Source organism: Podarcis vaucheri (genome assembly GCF_965113315.1).
Source record: "Podarcis vaucheri genome assembly, chromosome: 1".
In the NCBI taxonomy this organism is placed as follows: domain Eukaryota; kingdom Metazoa; phylum Chordata; class Lepidosauria; order Squamata; family Lacertidae; genus Podarcis; species Podarcis vaucheri.
Genome location: NC_138759.1, coordinates 48420338 through 48445840, shown reverse-complemented (window position 1 = coordinate 48445840; position 25503 = coordinate 48420338). Strand labels below are relative to the sequence as shown.

General features: G+C 47.1%; 2 protein-coding genes across 4 annotated transcripts in view; one reads left to right on the top strand and one right to left on the bottom strand.

Annotated features, from left to right (window-relative positions):
- TTC9 (tetratricopeptide repeat domain 9) lies at nt 1–25503 on the top strand. The gene is made up of 3 exons (XM_082227004.1): nt 1–896; nt 16766–16948; nt 24413–25503. The coding sequence occupies exons 1-3, from the start codon at nt 473–475 to the stop codon at nt 24490–24492; spliced, it is 687 nt and encodes a 228-aa protein (XP_082083130.1). The 5' UTR covers nt 1–472; the 3' UTR covers nt 24493–25503.
- Nucleotides 6725–25503, bottom strand: part of MAP3K9 (mitogen-activated protein kinase kinase kinase 9) — an 84934-nt gene continuing 66155 nt past the window's right edge. For all 3 annotated transcript variants that reach the window (XM_082224275.1, XM_082224277.1, XM_082224278.1), the window contains exon 12: nt 6725–6747. In XM_082224275.1, the coding sequence (XP_082080401.1) occupies nt 6741–6747 (7 nt within the window). In that variant the 3' untranslated portion in view covers nt 6725–6740. The remainder of the gene's footprint in view (nt 6748–25503) is intronic.

Sequence of the window (25503 nt, the reverse complement as noted above, 5' to 3'; positions counted from 1 at the left end):
CCCCGATTTGCCGCGCTCTCCTTTGCCTACTCTTCCCCTGCCTACGTCGCCTCCTCAGATTTTCTCGTTGCCCCTGAGTTTTGGAGCGCCCATTTCTCCTGGCGGCGGTGAATGAGTTAGTGCTCGGGGAGTGAGCTGAGCTGATCCTCGCGCCCCCCCCGCCTCCCCTCCCGCGTGCGAAGCCAGAAGCTCCTTCCGGGTTAGCAAGCATTGCCCCCCTCGCCATCCTCGCCCCAACATAACACGACGCGGGAGGCGGCAGCAGCCAGACACCCGGCGCGCGCGGGGAGGAGCAGGAGCGGCGGCGGCGTCTCCCTCCTGGCCGCGGGAGGATGGGAGCGAGCAGCCGAGCCCAGCCGAGAGGTGGCACCACCAGCCGCAGCCAGACGGGAGGCTGTGGCGCCGCCTGAGTGTCCGGGCGGGCAGGCAGGCAGGGCGAAAGGCGGCGGCGAGGAGCGAGGCAGCGGCGGGCATGGAGCGGCAGTACTCCGGCGCGGTCGGGAAGCCCAGCGCGGGCAGCCGGACGGCCCCGGACGGCGCGCGGGGCGCAGGGCCGTCGTCGTCGGTGGGCGCCCTGCAGCGCGGGGGCAGCCAGAGCGCCGAGCCGGACGAGCTGATCCGCAGGGCTCTGGATTTCAAGAGCCAAGGCGCGCAGTGCTACAAGGAGAAGAAATTCCGCGAGGCCATCGGCAAGTACCACCGCGCGCTGCTGGAGCTCAAGGGGCTGCTGCTGGCCCAGGAGGAGGAGGACGACGACGTCGGGGACGGAGACGCCGCCGCCGCCGCGCCCTCGTCCTCCTCATCCGGCGGCGGCGGCGGCTTGGGCAGAAGCCTCACGGGCGAGCAGAGCCAGCTGCTGGAGAGCATCGAGATCGACTGTTACAACAGCTTGGCAGGTCAGCAAAGGGGCTCTTTCCTTCCTTCTGGCGGGAGATATACTCGAGGGGGGCGCGCCGTTCCGCTGCTCTCGCCCCGACGGCACCTGGAAATAAACTTTGCCCGGAGAGCAGAGCGTGAGGGGCGCCGGGGAACGAGGGAGGGATCATGGGGAAATGTGCCCAGTCTAGCCCCCTGCTTGCGCCGACGACAGGTGCCGTTTCCCTCCCACCCCATGGCCGGAATTCCGGACTTGGGTGCAGATGGAGGCCGCCCTCCGGTTTCCCCAGGGTCAGGAGAGGCCGCCTCTCCAAGGCATTTCAGGAGCCCCCCCCCCCTCCAGCGAGGCAGCAGATTAAACGCTCCTGGCTCAGGATGGCAGGCGGCTCTCTCAGGTCTCCGTTGCATGTTGCCTCCTAGTCTTATTTATTAGGAAGAGCCAGCAGGCGATAGAACTACTGCCAGGAGCCCCAATATCTAATGCTCGAGTGTGCAAACGCGCGGGTCAATACACCAGGGAACTTTCTCAAAGTAAAATAATCATGGAGGTAGGTCTCTGCCCCAGAAGGTTGCCATTTATATTTTAGCATTAGAAAGGAGGAGGAAATGTCTGTCTTGTGGCATCGTAAAGACCACATTTTTCTCCTGGCATAGGCTTTCATGGACAAGAGCCAGCTTTGTCAAGGGAAAGCCTAGCTCAGCAGTAGAGCATCTGCTTTCCATGCCTCGAGTCGCAGGTTCAATCCCCGGCATTGCCAGGTAGGGATGAGAGAAACCCTGGGGAGCATCTGCCAGTCAGTGTGGACAATACTGAGCTAGATGGCCGAATGATTTGACTCCGTGTAAGGCAGTATCCTGTGAGACGCATGATGTGTTGTCCCTAGTTGACAGATAGAAATAGGTATCTGTTGACTGTGAGTAACACTTCATGCATCTGCCAAAGCGGGCCCTGCTCCAGGAAAGCTGAAGCCACAATAAATCTGTCAGGGCCCCTCCAGACGGGTGTTTTTCTGCAACATGTCATCGAGGCAATAACAGGGCATTTGTGGTGGATTTATACCGGGCTGTCCACACATCATTCTGCTTTATTAATCGCTCTGCGATGCTTCCCGAATGATACTGCATTATTGCCTTCCGGGGGTGCGCTCTTGAGCACAGACCTGCAAAAGCAGAGCAAAAACAGCCCTGGAACATGGGGGGTATGAAGAGTCACAGGATTTTGTCAGGAAGTTACAGGACGTTCCCTGGCTGGATGATATGAAAAGTCACAGGATTTCATCAGGAAGTGACAGGACATTCCCTGTCTGGAAACAAAGTAGTCTGTCTACCCCAAAACTCTTGCAGGTGTTGGCAGGATTGAAAATGGGATTGCATATAAATGTCCTTATACAATCTTTTACAAATAACCATAAGATGTGCAATAAGGGGGACACCAGGAGAGGTCCTTCATCTTTAAGGTCTGCGGGTTCTTTCTGCTGTTTTTCGTTGCAGCCAAATAACACAGCTCAGTGTAGGTCCCGTGACAGCAGATCTCTCTCTCTCTCTCTCTCTCTCTCTCACACACACACACACACGGAGAGGAGGGAGCACAACAGCAGTGATGTGTGTTTGGAGAGAGTAGGGAAGCAACAGCAAAGTTCTTAGGTCATGGTGTATAATTTGTGTTAGGAGACCAAGAGGGTAAGCCAGAGGCTCCACTAAAGAAGAGATAAATTGGAAGAAATCCAGTGGTGGCGGGAGGAATATTTCTCTAACTGTGTGGTGAAGAGAGGGGGACAAGAACAGAGGGACAGCACCCAGCAGATCTCTCTTGGAAGTTGGAGCAGTCGACAAAACAAGCAAAGCCAACTATGGTGTCTAGCAATGTTCTAACTCTTAAAACCCGTCATGCAGTGGGGTTAACGTCTCTGTTCTTTATGTCTTTCAAGAGCTGTGTAAATAGGAACCTGCAGTTCTGTGGGGCAGCTGCTCTGATGTCGGGGGACTTGAAAGTGCTTTCCGTCCTCCGAGCTAATACACCAGCTTTTTCCTCCTGCCTGTTTCCTGCAATTGTTTTTACCATGGCTTCAATTCAGTCATTTGGTATGAGGAGTGTTGCAGTGGGGAGTACTTGTCTGTCCTAGGATCAGTCACCATCACATATGTCGGGTGTTTTTGATTTAATTGTAGATATCAAATAGGTCAGTTAAATTTTAATTTGTGCCAGCTGTGGGGAACCAACAGGAACTTGTGGCCAAGCCTGGATGTGCAACTTACAAACAGTTGTATTCTGTTCCTGCAGTATTTACTCCAACCAAAACTGACTTTAGCTGTGTGTGTGTGTGTGTGTGTGTGTGTGTGTGAGAGAGAGAGAGAGAGAGAGAGAGAGAGAGAGAGAGATGATACAGTGGGAATCATATGCAAGTTTCTTTCTTGTCCTGCCCTCTTTCTCAAGCTTTTGAATACACATTTTATTAACTATATGCTATGAATGTATAAGAAGCCTAAAGCACTTTGGTGTAGAGAAGAGTGCGACAGCCCCATGAAAAGGATGGCAGTTGTTCTATACTGGCAGATTTGTTTCTGTGCTTTTTGTAAGGCATGCAATTATTAATAACAAAAAATGTTGACTGTGACCTACGAGATGGCAAAGACTGGCCAATCCAGTCTTTGCACTTTGGAAACACTTTGAGTAGGGCAAAGACAAATGGAAAACCCTGTCAAGAGAGGGTCAGCTGAACGAGAGAGCTCTGGCCTGCTCCCGTGAGCTATGATGGCTGAGAGTGGCTCCAAAGGTCTGGCAATGAGATTCCTACCTTGGGACGACAAGGCAGCTGATTGCTTTGTTGTGCTGGCAGAGCTATCCAGCCCTGCTCGGTGCAGCAGCATCCTTTGCGCTGCTGGGTGCCAATTCTCCTTCTCCAGCTCTTAGGAAGAAACAGTGGCCAGTAGGTTGCTCTGACATGGGTGGGGAAAGGAGCAGGGCACAGTAGCCTTTTTGTGCCCACAGGAGCTCTGGAAAAGGGTTCAATTTCTCATAGAAAAGGATCTTTCTATGAATTGCACTTTGCATTCACAGAACAGAGGCATGAGAAACCAAGAATTCAGAAAGCTCTCTTGCTCCTTTCCTGTCTACCTTTTGCATGTTTCTCAGGTCTGCTGGATCTCCATACCCCTAGGAACCGTTTAACATGTGCCTGTAAATCAGTTGATGCTCACTGCCGAACATGTGAATTGCCTCCTTTGAGAAGGTTGGCATTTGAATGTTGTCAGAGGCAATGCAAGGTCTCTTTATGGTGTTTGATCTGCAGTAGCTTTTTCTTGCATTCAACCCCTCCTGGGATGTTGCAGTCAAGGAACGATAAACATATATGTGTGAACTCCCCCTGAAGCTATAAGGCTGAAACTCTTTCACTTGCAAGTCAAAGCAGCAATTAGCTTCTCTCAAAACACATTTGATGATTTTGTGAAATGTCGTCCCTTCTTTTCATCCAACATGCAATTTTTCTTTTTGCTGTAGTGGAACATTTTGGAGAGAGAACATCAAATGACTTTGGGTTGTCCTCACCCCCCCCCCCCAATTCATTCTTGTATATGTATAAATGCTGCAACATTGCTATCCTTATCCAAGGCTAATTCTTCCTCTTTTGTGAAAAGAAGCAACACTACACACATTGATTTGTTTCCCTCTCCTATTGCACTTTGTGCTTGCAAGGTACTATATACATTATCAGGGCTGCGGCATTAATAATTCAGCAAATGCTGAAGTGCTCCCTAGTTTTGAAAAATAGATATTGTTAACTGGAAAACATCTGCATGATCGTCAGTACAGAGATGCCAATCAAACAGATCTGAAATGGCTTTGGGTGACGTTTTGGCAGTGCTGGTAGCCTTTCCGCTGAGCCTGCAAGTTCCCTTGCTGAAAATGTCTACCCGGGTGCTCGGAACTGTTTTGCATCACAATAGCGGCGTATGATACGACGTGCTTTTTCTAATTCCTTGTACGGCTTTGTTATTGTTCCTTCCACATTTTACTACAACAGAGGGGAGAGCGCATTTCTTGCACTTTCCCTCGATGTTCCCACAGGGCTTTTTGCCTTGGAGTGGCAAGGATGCCCACTGACAGTTACCAGCCCATCGCTTTGTGTACCATGCAAGTGAGACAAGTTTGTGTGCCGTCCTTTCCGAATGAATCCCGCAGTAGTACACACTGCTGTAGATCAGGTGTATAGGTCTGTGTAGACCTACATGATTTCCTAAGGGTCAGAATGCTTTCAGAATGGCATAAAAGATGCCTTTTGCTCTGACCTGCTTTGTCCTATCCAGGGCAACTCCATTGATCCATCTCCTCCTATTTCTGACATCTTAGTACACCTGCCGGCCATGGCTCCTCTGAATGCACCCAGCTTCCCTTCTGCATAGCTTGACATCCCAAGTCACCTTGCCATGTCAGTGCAAGACAACTGGCCTGTTAGAGGACAGCATAATTAACCTTAGCAGCAAGGATAGTCTCATCCACAAATCACTGAAATACAGATACGCATTGACACTAATGGGACTAAATTAGCTGACATCCAAACAACCTGGCATAGTTTATTGGTGGGTCAAGCCAACAGGGTTTCCCTGGCGACCGTTCCATACCTTATAAAAAATTGACTGTAACGCGTGATCTCCTGCCCCTCCGATGTCTCCAGCTACAAAAGGGAGCACAGCTGTAGTGACTTCAGCGCTGTGTTTCAAGTTGGGGGGTGTCACAGTGTATTTGAAGGATGCTTGGCATATCAAAATGGAATGCCCATCACCAAACAAAACAGGGCAGGCTAAAACCTTCATCACTAGAAGCCTATTTTGTGTATGTGTGTGGCAGAGTTGATGTACCAGAAGAAGGGATAATGTGTGAGGAGGTGGCTGTTATGGCTAAAGATGCTTCTTAGGATGCATTCCCATCTACCCATCCTTGGAGCAGGTGACATTGCAGACACACACAGTTCATTAAAAAGGATGAGGGGAGCAGAAGGTCTGTGGAACTCTTTAGGCTGGCAGAAGCAGGCACCCATTTTCTCCTGCTGCTTTTCCGCTGTGAGTGCCTGCCTGCAGATCTGGGGTGCGTGGGGACTTCAGCAAGATGCTCTCAGTGGTGCCCCCTCCATCAGTAGGCCTGCCTCCTCACTGCTCTCACCACTGCCTGTTTGTTGATTGTCCTAGGAAGCGAAGTTCCTTGGCTACACCTGTATTACTCTTAAAAGACGCTTGACTATGTTCTTCTGAACAAGTTCCCCATTTGATCTGCTAAATAGAGTACGTGGACCTGGGAGAGAACAGGATTCAAAGCCCAAGCTAGTTTACTGATCACTATCACCACATAAGCAAGGCAGCTGCTTCCTGAAACGGTTAGGGCAGGTCCTACGAAACCTAAAAAATCCCTCCTTCAAAACTAAATCCCATCATGTCGGCATATGATTACAAGGCAAACAGAGCTCCAAGCAACCATTTGGTTATGACTCATTGCCTGTCTGTGACTTTGAGCAAGGGAAGGACTTGACCTTCTTTTGCCTCTGTCAGAATGAAACCACAAACAACAGGGGGAAGGGGCGGGAACGATGTCTTGATGTTGCCACAAAAGTGAGATTAGCTGGGTCAGTAGGTTAGATTCTAATGGCGCTCTCCCAGTCAGTAACAAATAACCAAATAACGGCTCAAGTGAATAATTGCTCATTTCCACTGTTTTGCCTGCACTTTTTATCCATTATTGAATCACAGGTGACCCTTCCATCTATTTCTGTTCTTGAGCTGTCCTTAACCTCTTGTTGGCGGTATTGAAGGCACACTGTTCACCATTTGCTGCTTTCCATCTCCTGCCCACCTTGCTTCTGATGCAGAAAGTATTATCTCCTGTAAACATATCAGAACAATAAACATTGATGAAGCGGAAAACAAGAGAGGGGAGTTTCAGAGGAGTTCCCTCGCATGTTAATAGCAGGCATAAAGGGACCGACATTGCACAAACAAGCGTTTTGCTGGGCCTGCTGGCTGCATCGTCCTCTAAGCATATCTTCAGTGAACACGAGAGGGGCCTTAGGCATGTATGAATGGATCTGCATAAGAATATTAAGAAGAGTCCTGCAGGATTAGGCCTGTGTCCCATCTGGTCCAGCCTCTTGTTCTCATAGCAGCCAACCAGATGCCTATGCGAGGCTGGCAAGCCGGGCATGAGCACAATGGCTCTCTCCCCAACTGTGATTGCCAGCAGCTGGTATTCGGAGGCATGCTGCCTCGGACAGTAGAGGTAAACTCCAGATTGTCCTAGGTTATCCACTTACATCTACATGTGCACATTCATGTATGCATAGGGTCCCTTCTTACAGTTGCTGAATGTATGACTGGCAGGTGAGGTCTGGTTGGTGGGTGTGGCAGGGGCAGGGCTAGGCTGCTCTGCAATCCCCTCCTGAGTGGTTTTCATGCAGGGATGGAGCGTGTGATCATCCTTAGGGACTGTCCATGGTCTGTATACATCCGTAAAGTGGGACTATTGCTGATCCTAATATTCTCCCACTCCCCATTATAAGACTCTTTGGGAATGAATAAGGTAAGGACATTTTGTTGCATTTCCTGAACTTAGCAGTTACTAGCAGCTTTTCCGTTAGCACCAAAGTTTGTTTAGGTACTGTATCTGTTAAATATCTTAACTGTATTTTTAGAATACTTAACAGTTTTAACTGTTTTTCATTATTTTAACTGTTTTTAATTATGAATTTTAAATTCTTGTAACCGGTCCTGAGACCTATTGGTGAAAGGTGAGTAGTAGTAGTAATATCCAAAGGGAAATTATAATCCACTATATCCCTTATCACTTTTATTACAGCTTTTTTAAAAAAATGGTACCGTTATTCCACAAGCACCATGTGATATTTTGATGATTCAAAAGCATCTGAACTGGCTGCCTATATGCTGAACCCAGTTCATGGTGTTAATGCTATTCTATAAAGCCCTAAATGATTTAGGACAAAGATACCACTCCCTATACCAGGCTGCCTGGTGGTGTTGCTACACCAGCTTTGGTTTCAAATGGATTCTTGTGCTTTGGACTTTGGAGGTCTTGTCATCTGGGTAGCCTAGAACCTCCATACGGACTGCCCAGGCTTGTACCCAGAGGAGGTCACTTTGGGGCTGCTAACGCAGCTGTTTGACTTCACCCCCAGAGGCGCACTCCATTGTCTATCGAGACAGATGGGTGCCAGCAACAACATGTCCTGGGATCATTCATTGTATCAAGTGTGGACTAGAAATACAAATCAATCAATCATCAGTAAATAAAATACCTTCCATGCAGAAACATGACCTTAGGGCTAAAACCAACCCTGACTTGGCAGAACCCAATAGCCCATTCATTTGTCCATTTCCCAATGCTCAGAGAAATGCAAGAGCCAAAAGGGAGAAAAGAACAAAGATGTTTATTGTGCATATTAAGTACAGAGTTGTGAATCAACAGCTTTGGGTTTTATTCCTGACTCACAGGCTTTGTGATCTTGAGCTGGCACTATCAAAAGGAGATAATGAAGCTTACTTACTATCTCAGTGGGGGGGGGGGTGTTTGCAAGGTTTAATTAATTAATTACACCCATTCCAATTTTCATCTTAATTAACAGAATAAATGTTTTTTTTTAATCTAAAGAGTTTGAAGAGGGCCATTAGGCACCGTGGCTGAAGGTGCTGCTTGTGTTTAACTGCAAAGGCTTACGGTTATGGTTAGCATTAGCATATGGTTAGATTAGCATTCAACAATCAGAAGACCAAAATTAGCAACTTTGGGATTTAAATATATTCTCCGATTGTCCTCTCAAATGGAGGATGGGATGGGGAGTAACCAATACAGAATGATGGGCTGCCTTCACAGCCTATTGAAATTGGGGAGGTGTGCAATAAATTGGCATGTTATATAGGTGCCCAGAGGAAAGATGATGGCAGCTCTGGTCCTGCTGTGCTTACCTAGAGCTAAGCTATGGTTTGGTTCAGCATGTCATCCAAACCAAGACTCACAATCTGTCATCTAGACAAAGCACAAGTGGTAAGCCAAGAATAAACACTGGCTTAAGCGCATGGCTTCATTAGAGCTACACGGACTGTAACATTATGGTTTGGCTCAACATTATGTTCAGACATAATGCTGAGCCAAACCATAGCTTAGCTCCAGGTAGTGTACATTGGGGAAGGAGCAAAGTGGCAGCCATTTTCCCTTTGAGCACCTGCAGGTCTGCTGCTTCACCCTCAGCCACGGTTTGGCTCAGCATTATGTCTGAACCAAGCCTATGAGTAGGGGTCAGGGACTTGTATTCTCCCTTTGGATTCAGTATCACAGTCTCCAAGGGCAAATGGTTCTTGGTGTGTTCTTTCTCTTTTGTAACAACTGTAGCTCAAATCCAAGGCTGCTCTGTCCTTTAACAATTGAACCGTTCAAGTTGGTTTTGTGTGAGTATCCTCTAGGGAAGTCAGAGTAACACAGCAACACCACGCCAGCCATCCTGGAGCCTTGTGGATAAGCATCCTTTGTATGTGCAAGCAAACCAGTCCTACCCATTGTGGCATTAAAGGATTTCGGTCCACTTGGCATGAAGGCTAGGAACTATTCTGTTCCTAGGACTAGTCATTTTTAACAGATACTATGGGCACATTAACCCTGAAGCTTTACACCAATGTGCCATACTAGTCACAATCCCGTGCTCTCCCAGAAGCAAAGTTCAAAGCACAAGAATCCATTGGATACCAAAGCTAATGTAGCAACACCCCCAGCTGCTCCCACAGTGCCTCTGGTCATTCCTTTGACCCTCACCCATCCTCATGATTTTTGCTGATGATGCTCCCATGGTACCAGTGGCATCGCATGAGGAGAGCCAGAGGGGCGGTGGCCCCAAGCACATTTCAGGGACGCATTTTACTCCTCGCCAGCCATACGCTGTGCTGCGCCTCTGCCTGCCCATGGCCCTTGGTGGGTGCAACAACCACTACCACCCCACACTGCTTTGCGAGGGCTGCATGAGGAGGACGCAACAGGGAAGTCCCTAACTCACCAAGAGTTTGAAACCCATCGGCTACCCTCACCTGGTTTAGCTGGCCTGTCAAAGCCATTTCCAGGGTGTGACTGCTGAGTGCAGGGTGGACAAACTACCCCAGAAGGAGCTGCTGGGTGACCTTGGGTCACACTTCTCTGAAGTCTCTCAGCCCCACTCACCCCACAGAGTGTTTGTTGTGGGGGAGGAAGGGAAAGGAGAATGTTAGCCGTTTTGAGACTCCTTCAGGTAGTGATAAAGCGGGATATCAAACCAAAACTCTTCTTCTTTTTCTTATTCTTCTTCCTAACACCTCACACACCCCATACATACACCTTTAAGGCACTAAAATCCTAAATGCATTACATGGAAGTGAGAACCATCAAAACCAGACTTTCTGTGGCTATATCTGCCACTTGGCTGTCCATTCTTTTGCAAACAACAGCAATGTGGTCAGCCACTTACTAGAGAGGTTCATTCAGACAGAGCATACAAAATAGCCAGAGAACCATGACTGGACTGCTTCAAGGAGCCTCGGTGAGCCTCTGAGGCATCATGAGTTTTGTCCTGTCTTTTTCTGTCATGATTGTTGTAATGCAGGTAATGAAGCTCTCAGCTTCTCCATAGGGTTCAGTCAGCAAAGACATTCACAAGAGACTAGCATCCCTTAGGGATAATACGATCATCTGCTGCAGTAAAAACAACAGTGTATTCTGGCACCTTGGAGATGATCACAGTATTATGGCATAAATGGACAAGACTAGAGCCTGCTTTGTCAGGTGTGTGAAATGTGTATGTGTACACCAGCCGGAGCAGGGAATGAGATTTCAAAACAAGTGAACATAGATCTTGAAATCAGAGCAGTCAAATTACACTCCAATGGTTTTCTTTAAATAGTCTCACAGTTGGTTCCAAGAGAAAGGAGAAGGAAAGGACAGAACGATGCAAGGGATCTTTCTGGGAAAGAGCAGCAAGGAAGGAAAAGAAAGGGGTTCTTCAGCCAGTCTTCTGGTGCTTCCAGGCAGGAACTTAGTTTGTAAATAGGTCACTGAGATATTGCAAATGGGAAATTGGCAACAGGTGGTTTTTTTAAAAAGCTTGCTTGGTTTCCTCCAGATAAGGAAGCTCTTTTTTGGTGGGGAGGAATAGGGGCTGGTATTTTGATGCCAACAACATTGCATGGATGCTGCCCAAAAGCCTGCATGCATGATGAGAACATGAGAAGAGCCTGCTGGATGAGGCCAAGGGCCCATCTAGTCCAGCATCCTGTTCTCACAGTGGCCAACCAGATGCCTGTGGGGAACCTGCAAGCAGGATTCAAGCAGGAGAGCACACTCTCCCCTCCTGTGGTTCCCAGCCATTGGTATTCTGCTGTGGAGGCAGAGCTTCGCCATTGTGAGCCCCAATCCCCCAATCCAGACCCACCTCAGAGTCTGCTTCCTGACAGGCCTTGCAAAAGGAGGAAAAGTAAGTCAGGAAATGAAAAGGAAGAGCCTCAGCAGGCTCTACAAGATGAATATTGATTCTGAAAGATAAAAGCGAGGGCAGAGATGATTGGGGTAATTAAAAAACACACACAACAGGAACAGAGATGAAGAAACTCCCCGGGGCATTTAACCTGCTTAATCAACAGTAACAAAAAAAATGAAAAATCCACAACCAGAATCAAAAGGAACAGTAGAAACTGGCCAGAAAGCAGAGGAGGTTGGATGGGTGGGGGGCGGGGGGGGATATTCATCAAAGCAACATAAGCTGGTTAATACAGAGAACTGGGTCTTGCCTCTACTGAGTTCCTATTATTTATATGGTTTCAGCTTTTTTAACAATGTGAGCAGTAAGGCTAAAAGTCACAGTGAAACTGCAACCTGCAGAAACCCTGGAGAAGGCACTGTGTGCATGTGATGAAAGATGAAAACTTCCTCTAAGCTGGGTAGCCTTTGAAGTTGCATCCAAGCCCATGCTTTTCCTATGCCATACTTTCTTTCCTTGAACTTGCTTTCTCATTTGCCTTTCCATAAGCCTGGGCTGAATGGAATGGACTTGACTGCCCTTTTAAATGAATCTTACCACAAATCACCTGTTTGCTTCAATTGACAAATGGTTCTCATTAAGACTTACTTTAGTCAAGTTTTCATGATTCTGGAGCCTCTCGGAGAACAAAGTAGGGCACATGGCATAAAGCGGACAACCCAGGGCCTGACCTGCGACATGCAGTGGTCCAGTTGCACCCAGAGGCAGTCCCATAGTTGTCACAGCGGCAAAGAAACCCTCATCTATCCTAGACAAGAAGGCCTCGCAAGGATGCTGATGTCCCTTACTACCAGCAGAGTCAGGGTCCTCAAAATTGAGCCTGAAACAGCTTTTGTCAACTTAGGTTTTCCTTCTACCAGCCATGATGGCTCTGTTTTACCTCCACTGCCAGAGACATGATGCCTCTGAATACCAGTTGCTGTGAATCACAGGTGGAAAGGATGCTCAGGTCCAGCTTGCAAGCATCTTGTAACGGGCATCTGGTTGGCCACTGTGAAAAGTGTGATGCTTGGCTATTGGCCATTGGTCTGTTCCAGCAGTCTCTTCTTACGTGTTTCTGTTGGGTGGTGGGCTGTTTGATCCACTAGCTGAATCCCTGTTCTGTCTCCCAGATCCAGAACTGGGCACAAGGAGACAACATAGGTCACCTTTCCCCATGCAAAAGCTGATGGTGGAGAGTCATCCCTGCACTGTCCGCTGTCTCCCACACTCTTTCCCTAGGCTGCTGCAGACATGAGAACTCAATGGGAGACAGCAGAGATAAAGTAGGTTTTTCTCCTGCTTCATCCAACCATATCTTAGTAAAGCATGCCAGGCTGGTGGCTTCAACCCATCACTGACCTATCTTTGCACATCAGACGCTATAGCCTCAAAAGCCTTTATCTCCCAGAAATCCCACGATTGCAGGGAAATTCAGAATTTAGGGTCCCAGCTACATTAGTATTAATTTCCGTTCCCTGGCCTGTAGTTTTATTTATTCAAGACATTTCGGGATATCTATGCCACCCCTTTACCAAAAGGCCGCAGGGTGGTTTGCAAATTTAAAATGCTACAAATGCACCAGCTCCTTCCCCATTCCGAGCCTGTTCTTCCAAACACATCTCTCAGCAGAGAAGAAACAGTTGAAAACCTTCCACCCTGTTGTTGCTGTTGCCTCCACCCACCCCATACCCCCAAATTGCTAAGTCTACCTTTGGGCCCCTGAATCTTGCCTGGTGCAGCACAAATCGATTCTGGCTAGATTTTCAGGCTCACACACATTCTGCTGCACTTAGCGCCACATTGTATGAACACTGAAGGGCATAGCTAACATAATTTTAATAAACTAATAGGAAACTTAAATGAATCAGCTGCTAGTTGGAAAGTGGCACTTAGTTTTTTAAATTTTCCCATTTACCACAGTATGTCTGCCAAGCAGTAGTATAGCCAACGGATCTAATTAATGCCAAACACGATCAAGGAGGCTGTAAGTAGCATGTCATTTGTGAGGCAGTCGAAAAACCCTCTTTGTTTGCAAGCTGATAGCAATGAGAAACCTCTTAAAGAGACGTGCTTTGGAGTCCTTAGTAATATGGACAGCTATGCAAAGGATCTTTTTAAGGAATGCTGACAGCAGTGGGTCAATGTGGGAAAGGATGCCTATAGGGTTAACTCAGGGGTGAGGAACCTCAGACCTTGGGGGCCTCATGTGGCCTTCAGGGCCTTATCAGTGTGGCCCCTGGGACTCTTCTTAAGCCATTCTCCCTTCCAAACTACACCTTGCACCGGATATGCTCTACATTCACTTTGACTGTTTTTGCTTGGCTGGAATGGGTCCTTGTGATACTGCTTCTTGCTTGCCTGGATAGAGAAGGGTGTCTCTGTGTGTATGTGATTTATGTGTGACTGGAATGTAGCCTACCCTGTAAAGTCACATCCATTGGACTTCCGGGGTGGCGCCATTGGTAATGGCCGCTTCCCTCTGATTCGGAGGGACAGAGCTCCGCGGAAATCGGGTCATTTTCGCAACGGTGCAGCGGGGACCCTTCAAAAATCACAGGCGGGTGAAGCCTGTGAACCTGGGACTCAGCGGGCACCGTTTGCACCCCCACAACTGTTAAAGGAGCTTGGCAACGGGCTCTGGACCTCTGGCCCTTCCAGCCCCTGGCATGTGGCCCCTGAAAGGTTCCCCATGGCAGAATAAAGCACCTCAAGCTGGGAAAGATTCCCTAGCTATGGCTGAAGTGTGATACAGCTATCAGATGAACACTGGGAGCTGCCTTATGCTAAAGTCAGACCATTGAGACACGTAGCCCTGCCCTCTTGACTCTCAGTTGCATTTCCAAAAAGTAGCCTTCCTGCTTGGGCCTCTCACACCCAAAATCAGAATGGTGATGTGGGATCAATAAGCTTGGCCTGTCTCCTCTCTAACACTGAAGCCCAGTCTCTCTTCAGGGGAACTGGCAAATCCTCACCAGTGAAGATCTGACAGAGTTGCTAGACAGGGGTAGGTCTGCCAGATGTCGTTGGGCTACAGCTCCCATCATCCTCTACTGGCTTGATGGGATTTGTAGTTTAACAACATCTGGAAGGCTGAAGGTCTTTGCTGTAAGGGAAGGGGTGTAGCTCATTGGCAGAGCATGACATTTGCATGCAAACACTCACAGGTTCAACCCCAGCCATCTCCAGGTAGGACTGGAGAAAACTGTTGTCTGAAACCCTGGACAGCTGCTGTCCATGAGCTGCGGGTGAGGGACCTGCAGATGTTGTTGGGACTCTAACTCCCCTCAGCCCCAGCCAGGATGGCCAGTGGCAGGGGTGGTGGGAGTTGCCTCCCAGCCACATCTGGAGGCCACCAGGTTCTGCATCCTAAATGTTGACAACCCTGAGCTCAATGGACTGATGTCTTCACTTGGTGCAAAGCAAGCTCCCTGTTAGATAATTAAAGCTGAACGTGTTGATGCCCGGAGCACTGCCTTTCTTCACCTTTCACACTTTGTATAAGTTTGCTTTCTCCGGACCCTTCTGAGACTATCCCATGCTGAGGGATTGCTCTCCAGTGCTGTTGGATGGGCCTCTTGGATACCTCAAGGGCAGCTGCTGCCAAGGCTGTACCTGTTATTCGACACATAAATATAGAACAGCAGTCGCCAAGCTGTCAAGGGCTCTAGCATGAAATTCACACTTTAAACGCAAAAGTGTTGAGAGAGGGAGGGGGGAGAGGAAGCCTAGGCAGATCATTTCAAGCTCTGTTAGAAGTGAGGACAGGAAATCAGCATTTGACAAGCAGGAGAGAATAGTAGTGAATAAAAGAAGCATTTTGCACATCATTTTTGAGGCTGCACCGCAACATAGTTTGCTATGGAAATCTGCTGTGTGTGCCCTTCTCTGATGACAGCCACCATTTTACAGGTTTACATCTCGCCACAACCACCACAGGGATACAGTCTGTAAATCTCATTTCTCTGAGATGTAACTAGTCCAGACAGCTGCTTCCTGCCCTGCTGGCTTCATGATTGGCTGCACTGAACTGGAAGCGAAGGACACAAGGCGAGCAAGAGAAGAGAGGGTTAAAGCTGCATGGGAAGCTTGCAAAACAATTCCTTGGCAGTCCTTGTCGGGAATCCCAGGCGGCAAGGGTGCTCTTGCCCTCAGGTCCTGTGTGCATGGACTTCCTGCGAGCAGGTGGTTGGCCACTACAGGAACAGGATGCTAGACTAGATGGGTCACTGGCCTGATCCTGCAGGCACTGATGTTCTTCATTTGGACTGTGTCACCCCTGCTGGTCCCCTGCTCTGCACAGGCTTCTGCTGCTTGGATCAGCTCAGGGGCCAAACGAAGGCAGGACCTTTAAATATGCATTTGCAATGCAATGCAGCGTGCTCTAGCACTGAACCGCAGCCCCACCAATGAGTCCTGCCCACAAAGCCTGAAAACAGCCTCCTGCTATGCAATTGCCACTTTGTGTACGCAGTGGGTTTGCTTCTTCAGCAGTTGTTAAGTAGCTCTTAGTGACTCAGAGGCTGAGCTGGGAGTGCCCAGGAGAAATCTTGTCTCTCCCATGAACTCTTAGGCAATTCAGTCCGCTCCTCATTTGCAATATGGGGGGATGTTATATACTGACCCGGCAACTTGGATAAAGGATACTAAGATAATGTATGAGAAAAGCTTTACTTTAACGTGCTATGTAGTAGTATTATTAGAGGGGTATAGAGAGTTGGGTGAGTCTGCAGGTGCAGTCCATGAATAAGACCTGCCCAAAGCAAACTTTGACCAATGAACAAATTTTGGGTTCCTATCCTCATCCTTTTAGAAATCCCCTTTGCCTTGTAACATAAGGAAGCAGCATTGCTAGTGCATGTGTTATGTCATCCTTTTAATTCGCTCTAGTCATAACTCACAACATCAAAAGAGAAATCACAAGAGTGAGAAAGATTAGGAATAATGTGTATCTTTGTACTCAGTAACCTATTATGTTCAGGTTTTTTTTTAAAGTCCTCACTGCTTTGAAACTGCTGGTCACAATTCACTGCCCACATTCACTTTTCCTTTGCTAATTCAAAGCCACCTACCTGTTTTTCTAATGTTTGCTTCCTAGCCCACAGAGAATCCCTGCCTCTTTTACAAGGAAAACAACACCTACCAATGTATGTTTACTGAAATATCTAATAATAGGCCATTTCTCTTGAGATTAAGGACTGACAAACTGGATTTGATGCTCAGGCTAAATGGCCGTGCCATTTCCTGAGTCATCAGCATCACCTCTCGCTCGCTGTTTCCCCAGCAGTGGTGAAGAAGGGGAAAGAGCAGCTCTCTAAACAGCCTCACGTTGTCATTCATTTCCTCTTCTCTCGTAGCCTGCCTCCTTCAAGCTGAGCTGGTGAATTACGAGAGAGTCAAGGAATATTGCCTGAAAGTACTGAAGAAGGAAGGAGAGAACTTCAAGGCACTCTATCGGTCAGGCGTAGCGTTCTACCACCTGGGAGACTACAACAAGGCACTTTACTACTTGAAAGAAGCAAGGTCCCGACAGCCAACAGGTACTGGTGGTGAGGAGGAAGCACTGTCAGGTTGCACCTGAATTTGTGCTCTCTTCTGCTCCTTTCACATTTGTCATCCACAGAGAGCACACACAAAAGTCAGGAGGAGGTATTAAACTTGGGATGGAGTTGCCACTTCAATGTGATGCCTTCTCCTCCCTCTCCCCGTTTACCCATGTCATAACATCATCGCATGCAGCATTTCCCTGCACCATTTCAGCAACGAATTATGATAGAAGCAGGGAAACACATAACATAATGGTGCCTCCGCACAGATAGGCTATGATGGATAGGCCTCCTGTGCTGATTCAAGAGACAGCTGGGAGCACTCACAGTTCACAAAGGGAATTGCTAGCAGGAAGGGCTTTCACCTGCCTCATGGAGCACTTTCTCCAAAGCTGATCCTCAGAAGCAGAAACCCAACTCTAACCCATCCAGCTCTGAGAGGCATCAGATAGAGGGTCTTTCCCAGCCCTGGTACTGGAGGACTTTAAAAGTGAGGCTTGCGAGGAATGGACCTGGGAACTTCATCTATGCATGTCATGGGGACCACGAAGCTGTGGCACATGTTTTAAAAATAATTGGCTTTCTGCCAGAATAAATCCTCTCCACACCAAGGATAGTACATGCATCGGCCCTTGCTGCATTACAGGCACATCACCTAAATACTGCTGGCAGAGTCCATTTTGGTAATAATAATAATAATAATTTATTTATACCCCGCCCACCTGGCTGGCTTTCCCAACCACTCTGGGCAGCTCCCAACAGAATATTAAAAACATGATAAAACATTAAACATTAAAAAACTTCCCTAAACAGGGCTGCCTTCAGATGTCTTCTAAAAGTCAGATAGTTGTTTATTTCCTTGACATCTGATGGGAGGGCGTTCCACAGGGACCTCTTTTGGGCAGAGGTGCTGAGTCACCTTCATGATGCCACCTCCACCAGTTATCAGCGCAATCAAAACAGCCACCAGCAAGCATCTGACTGGCAAATGAATGGAGCAGGGGCGGGATCTGCTCATAAGGACCCATGGATTGGGACTCTAATATCCAGATGGGTTGAGGTCAAGGTCTCTACTTTAGTCAAAGAAATGCAAGATGCATGGTGTTCCGTTTTCCGCAAGACATGCAACAAATTTAGGCTCGTTCTGTCCTCTTAATATCCCATGTGAAGCATTTTGTTTCCATCTGTCGTGTTTGGGCAGCATTCTGCCTGAAGCGGTTTCCATTTGGCTTGAGCAGCTGCACACCCTATACATACTCAGTCAGTGTGTTTATACACCCTTTCAACTAGCCTGGCTAGATTAGAGGCTACCATCCCTCCTCTGCCTTTCAGTTAGTTCCAGGAAATGCCTCGTGAAGATGACAACTAATGAGAGGAGGGAATTGAATTACGCTCAATTCTTCTTCTTGAGGTCCACGTAAAGTTCAGATACAGGTCAGTTTTTCCGGCCATTGTACATTGCATCAGAATTATAACCCCTCTACACATCTGTTTCCCTTTTATGGCATACAATCTGCTTTTATTCATTTATATAATAGATGTTTGTTTACTTTTTAAAAATAAGTTGCCTCTAAACCACATTTTTTGAGAAGAATGTTTAAAGACTAGAGTGAGTTCCTGTTTATGTAAAAAGAGAAAGAGAACTGATCTGAAACTGCCAACAAACCATGGTGGTCCACCTCTTTGTTTTCAAAAAAATCAGGACCAGTTGCCACAGGTTAGCCACCCTTAATTTAGGTGCTTCGTTGACCTCAAGGCTTTTATTTAGCTTCCATTATTGCTGTGAGTTTGCCCTGGGAGCTGTCCCTGGTCCTGCCCTGCTTGACCCAACTTTAGCTATTTGGGTCCTGGATCTCTGGCTACAGGGATGCCTCCTGTCCTCCAGCCCTTGTTCAGTTGCCCCTCATGGCTTTGCCAGAGGAAGTATCTCCTGGATCTCTGCATTTTGAGGAGAGAGTGGTGCAGCCAAGAAGAACTGAGACAGCTCTTTTTTAGAAAAATAAAAAGGCTGGAGCGGTGATATAAGAAACTTGGAGCACTTTCAACAGTAATGTGTTATATAAATGTTTATTATGACTCTAACTACCATTCTAGCCTTCCTTGCCCCCAGTTTTTCTGTCTGTGAAATGGTGGCATTTATTTCTCTTTAGCTTTTTGTGAGGCCTCACGCTTGAAGTATCCCAAGAGTGTGCTGTCTGAGTATATCTATTTAATAAGGATGCATTAGGACAAGCCGGTGGAAAATTACTTCCCCGAACAAAAGAATTTCTTAAATGGCCAGCAGGAGTTTGCTTCACAGAAGGCTCCTCTGTTCTGAAAGCCTGCTGGTGGTGAAGCAAATCTCTTAAAGCTATTTATTTTCCTGCCAAAGGCTTACAGAGCTGAAAACTAACCTGCCCAAATTGCTTTTCTCCCTGCCCTTTAACCTCAACCCACAAAACAAGCTGAGAGGGATCTGAGGTAATTCTGCAGTTCCCTCATTAAACAAGGCAATCTGAAGGAGGACCGGAGGCCATTAAAAAGTTGTGGTAGCTTCTCATACTCCTGATATGAGCTGGGCTGTTGGTACAGCTGAAACTTTTGACTCTTCTTCTTCTGCAAGGATCTCCCTGTCTAGAGAGCCTCAGCATACCTAACAAGAAACTAATTTCTGGCAATTTCCTCTCTGGAAAGGTAGGCAGAGGCTGGCCCTAACCATCATCAGTCCTACCTTTACAGAAAAGAGGAAAGGCCTTCTCTTTATGTTGCTCCCACCATCCCTGACCACCAGTCAGGCAGAAGGGACTTGGAATCCAAGAACTTATGGGAGAGGGGCAGAATAGAGGATATTATTACTAGAACTGGGATGGTGATAATGTCTTCTTCTTACTCCTCTTCTTCTTGTCGCCGGCAGAGTACAAGGCACTTTTCAACATACCAGAGGATCGGGTCCCTGCCTCAGGGAGTTAACAGTTCAAAATTTGACATATGGGAAACAACAGAGGGAAGGGGAGGAAGGGGCAAACAAGGGAGTCATAGGCAGCTATTTCAGTGGCGTGTGCTTAGCCTTAGTTACAGGCTGGGTCGCAGAAGTTCATGAAAACTAGGAGGTTGTACCAAAAGCTTCACAAAAAGGTGGTATGGAGGAGGAACTGAAGGAACTAAGAGATGTTGCATCACGCAGGTATTCAAGGAGGCAGTATCAAGCATGTGGGGCAGCAACAGAGAAAGGGTAGAACTATTGTCAGTTTAGCAATGTACTGTTTACTTGCATTCTTTATTTCCCAAGTATGTCAGCTCCTTTAGAATATAAGACCTGCAGACCAAAGGCACATCTAGTCTAGCACCCTCTTCGCAGAGCGGTCAGACAGAGATCCCAGGGAAACCCACAAGTGGGACAGGAGCACAGAAGCAACTCTCCCCACTGGTGTTTCTCCAATAACTGGTGTTCGGAAACATGTTGGAGATAGTACACAACCCGAAAGACTAGCAGCCATTGGTGGCCTTATCATGAAGAAATCTGTCTATCACTTTCAAAGCTGTCCCAAGTCGGTGGCCATCACAAAATATTGTAGCAGTGATGTGGGCTGTGACCACTTTGCCGTACTTGCAGTCATGCTTGGTGCCTTTGCAGTACACATTCCCAGACCAACAAACACTTTTGTGGGTGCCCCAGCACACACATAAAATGGTACAAATTTTCTGATGAAAAAATGTAGCATTGCAAGACATTAACCAAATGGAAAAGAGGTAAGGGATGTTAAGTTGCAGTATTATCAACTCCAACTGAATGCAAAGCCATTCGTACTCAACTCCTATGAAGAGAAGAGGGCCTATTATCAATGGAAATGTTTGCAAAAAGATCTTGGATCAAAATTTCAGTGAAGAGTTTCTTTTCGCGGGGATCTGGGCTTGCAGGTGGCTGGGGAAGGACTAGGCCCTGCAGCATCCTCCAGACTTTGCTTCTGAGAATATAAGTGGTTTGTTTGTTTTTTAAAAAAGTCTGAGATTCTGTGCTAAGACTTGCCTGAGAGACTTTAGTGTCTTCTGGCATGTTAACTTGCTTCTATTCTGCCCCTAGCTCTTGAAAACAGAATGTCTTTGATAAATTATCCACGAGGATGGATATGTGCTGTGGTGGGTCACTGCTTCTCTTTTTTGTGGTGCTGATGGTCTCCAATTGGCACATTACTGGGCTGAACCTTCATCTATTCCCCCTTCTCCCTCCACTTTTAGGTATCTGGTTGCTGCAAGCTTCAGCATGTGTGATTTCCTAGCATGCCTAGGCAATTAATGCTCGCTATGTTCACTTGGCATGCATTCAAGATGTAAATGTATGTCATGAGGAAATTTACAGAGGATAAGAGAGGAAGCTACATTCATTACTTTGGTTCCATTTGGGGGTTAAGATCCATTAGGAGTATAATGACTTACATTGTAGTTCCACGTATTTGAAATTTTCAGCAAGGAGTCAAATCCGGTTTTCTTTCCTTAATATGAAGGGTGCTGAAGGGATCTGATTAGCCACAAAGCTAGTAAAGCATGCCCATGATGTTATTTATTTTGATGCTGCTGTTTCATCCAAGGACTCTCAAAAGTGGTGTGCAGATAATTAAAACAATAAAATTTGAAAACAGCAATACAAAAATAGGAAATGGTACCAACAGCAATACCCACATTAAAACAAAAACAAAAGAACTGGGACACTTAAGATAGGAAAAAGATGTACTCATTATGTGCACAAGTCTTTTTGGCTACAACTTCCTCACCCCTGTTGTATCAAGTTGGCAAAGACTGCACTATGGGCCCAACTAATGATACCTCTTATCTGTTTGAACTGAGGATATAGCATTTAAACAGAGAAAATAGCTCCAAAGATCCAGCTGACAAGATGATGGTGGTCACCAGGGGAGGCTAGGAGAGAATTAGATAGACAGACCATAGAATTGTAGAATTGTAGAGTTCGAAGGGACCCCAAGGGTCATTTAGGAATCCTGCCCTGAGTGAGCCCAAACTGCCAACTTTCTGGTTAACATTGACCCATATTGCCACTCTTCTCAGGCTACACCTCAGTACCAGTAGACAGAGGGAGACGGTGCATTAAAGAGAAACAACAGTGAAGTCCTGAAATATATACAGTCATACCTTGGTTGTCGAATACCTTAGTTGTCAAACAAATCGGCTTCCAAACAATCGAAACCCAAAAGTGAATATTCCAGTTTTTGAACTTTTTTTGAAAGCTGAATGTATAATGCAGCTTCCGTGGCTTCCGATTGCCTGCAGATCAGAAGCTGCGCTTTGGTTTCCGAGCATTTTGGAAGTCGAATGGACTTCTGGAACAGATTCCGTTCGACTTCCGAGGTACAATTGTACTGAGACTGGAAAGGTCATCAGATGTTTTTTGAAGGTGATTGGGGATATGTAGCCCAAGATCTTTTAGGACCTTGTAAGGGATCCCTGGGTACAGTTCTTTGATCATGCAGTATTGTCACTTCGGACTGCAAAATGTCACGGGCGCTCACCTTGAGTGCAGGTGGAGAATCAGATTTCTTGTTCTCTTCTGTCTCCCCCCCCCCAAGGTTAGCTGCTAGTATCTCAGTTTTCATATTTCTTAGGCAATGAATCTGCGCACACTTGACTTCAGTAATTAAAACCACCCTTCCTGTATGCATGATCACGTTACAGGGCACAGTTTGCCAGGAACACTGCAAGGTTGCAGCAGCATCGGCATAGTATCATAACTTCCTGAGCATTTAACATTTACCTAGCAAGATGGGTGGGGGAAATTGAGAAGGGAGATGAAGAAGGGCATGGGTAGAGGAAAAGAAAAGATATGCAACAGAGGCCACAATTTCAAACAGTTCCAGAGACAGAGAAAGCAATTTTTGCCCTATTCTCTGAAGCAAGTACTAGAACCCAAGAACCCTGTTAGGCTGTCAAGTCTAAAAGTCCACCAAGAATCCTGTTTCCAACAGTTAATCAGCCAGAAGCTTCCAGAAGGCCCGCAAGCAAGGTGCAAAGGCAGCACCCCTCTTGTACCCAGAGGCATAGCCTGACCATGGCTAGGAGGCATTTGATAGTGCATTTTGGTGTTGCATTTGAAGTGCAAGGATTCATCACGACAGTGCCCTCCAAGATGTGCCCCAAGCGAAATCTAAAAATTCAGGTAGTCGCATTAATCCATGCTTACACACAATGCGGCCCACAAAAAAACCAGTACATAGCATAATGATCAGTTTATTAGGCTCACTATGACTGCACCTTGTGTCTCAGAAGCAGGTGCAAGAAGACAAGGGCTATTGTGCGCAGGACCTGCTTGTGGGCATCTCGTTGGCCACTGTGAAGACAAGTTACTGACCTTTGCTCTTATTCAGTGCTATTTTTCTAGAAAAAGAGGTGCCAGAACTCTCCAGGAATGCCTCCCTTGTTCTCTTAATAACAGCAATGGCGCTCACCTGAGAGGTGCTGGAAAGAAGTTCCATCGAGTTCCGGCTGAAAAAAAGCCCTGCTTTTATCCAGCAGGTGTCTTCTTAAGTTCTAGCGTGCACAGCGACCTGAGAGTAAGGCTGACTGAACTCAGCAGTGCTTACTTCTGACTGCATAAGTTCAGCTTGTTAAACAGAGTGAGCTTTAACAAAAGACCTTCAGCCAGCTGAAATTCAACCTTGAGATTTAATTAGAAATGAAAATGATTGCAGAAAGAAGTGTTCGCATTTAAACTGCTAGCTCAAGGTAGGAAAGAAAAAGAGGCACCTAGCTTTTTCTCGATGATCTCCCTCTTCTCTGGCTCCCTCTGTGCTAACCTGTCAGATGCAAACGTTTTCACTTCACACAGCAAAGAGGGCCCATCAATTATCCTGGCTCTCTGGCAGGTGACATCATTGCTCCTGCTCTGGAAAAAGTCCCAGAGTTGTGCTCCTGTGTGTGTGTGTGTGTGTGTGTGTGTGTGTGTGTCCCCTCCCCACTGCTCTGCACCAGTGCCTCTCAGGCTGTAGTTGCTTTTCTGACATGTTCACCTGGAGTCACTTAGCAAAGTCTAGCATGTCCAAGAAACAGAACCAGGCGGAGTTATGCAGATGAAGGGGTGGGGTTATGTTGATTGGAATGGACTCACTTCTCAGCGGCTCTATGGGACAAAGCAAATAATCTGGAGGACAGAGCCTGCCACATGTCTGCCATGGTGTTGCTAGTGATCCCTGCAGCATGTAGACCAGCCTTCGCCAACCTGATGGCCTCCCGATGTCTCAATCATGCATATTTCACACTTAACAACTATGGTCTAACACAGGCATAGGCAACCTCGGCCCTCCAGATGTTTTGGGACTACATTCCCATCATCCCTAACCACTGGTCCTGTTAGCTAGGGATCATGGGAGTTGTAGTCCCAAAACATCTGGAGGGCTGAGGTTGCCTATGCCTGGTCTAACATGACTGGTGGCTGTGCTAAGCTGGTGTCTTTTGACCCTCTTCCCCCTGCAGATACCAACGTTGTGCGGTACATCCAGTTGACAGAGATGAAGCTGAGCAGATGTTCCCAGAGGGAAAAAGAAGCTTTGTGAGAAGGCGTTGGACTGCATGAGAGGATGTTTCCTCCCCTGAACGCCCCTCAGGCGGACTTTTCCTCTCTCATGGCTCCACCTTAGTTGACAGTCTCTTCCCACCAACTTCCTGCTTTACTTTTGATCCCAGCTGGAGTGGGGTGGGTTGGGGTTGCTCATTGGTATTAGAAAGAAGAGACTCAAAATCCCGGTTCTGGCTTTGGCTGCTTGACGGCACAAATCGAAGCCCTCAAAGCACAATCGATACAGCCAATGGCCTTCCGGGACTTCTATCCAAAGGTTCAAAGGGAGCAATGGAAGGCCATCTCCTCCACCTTGTGCTTTTACCATTCGCTGCTGCTGTCACACTCACCAGCAAACAGAAGGATCATCAGCCTGCCTTCTCAAATTCAGAGGCAACAAGGAGGGCTGAGAGTCTGCAGCCGCCTCACCAGAACCAGACCCCCGTTGGGCAGCTTTCTACACCTGCAGATTTTTAAGTTGCAGCAAGAAGCGGCCTCCCATCCCACAGAGGCTTATTTGGCAATACATTCTGATGAAAGCACACTGGGGAGAAATGTACTTTAAGCAAGTACTTTATAGAGTCCAAAAACTGGGTGGGGCTTTAGGGACATGGAAGAACCTGAAACAGAATGTGAAAGGACACTGTATTGTTTGGGGAATGAAACTGTGGAATGGTTAACTAATATCAAATACATGTTGTTTAACAGGCAGCAACCCCATATATTATAATAATAATATTTTTCAGAGGGTGCACCTGGTCCCTTTGACCTAAAGAGGCAGCATGACCATGTAACTAGTCTCAGCTCAGACAGTGCAAACTGGAGCACCAAATTATGATTTTGCCATCATCTCGATAACCACCTGTGGGCAAGTCACTTACCCTTTCTGTGCCTCAGTTTCTCCATCTGTACAGTGGGGACTATAATGCCTCCCTACCTCACAGGGGGTGTTGTGAGGATTTGTTTAGTTGATGTTTGTACAGTGCTAAATATTATTATTGGTACGCTG

Coding starts and splice junctions, on each gene's coding strand:
- TTC9 (XM_082227004.1), top strand. CDS start 473: ATGGAGCGGCAGTACTCCGGCGCGGTCGGGAAGCCCAGCGCGGGCAGC. Junction 897..16,765: donor CTGTTACAACAGCTTGGCAG/GTCAGCAAAGGG, acceptor CTTCTCTCGTAG/CCTGCCTCCTTCAAGCTGAG. Junction 16,949..24,412: donor AAGGTCCCGACAGCCAACAG/GTACTGGTGGTG, acceptor TTCCCCCTGCAG/ATACCAACGTTGTGCGGTAC.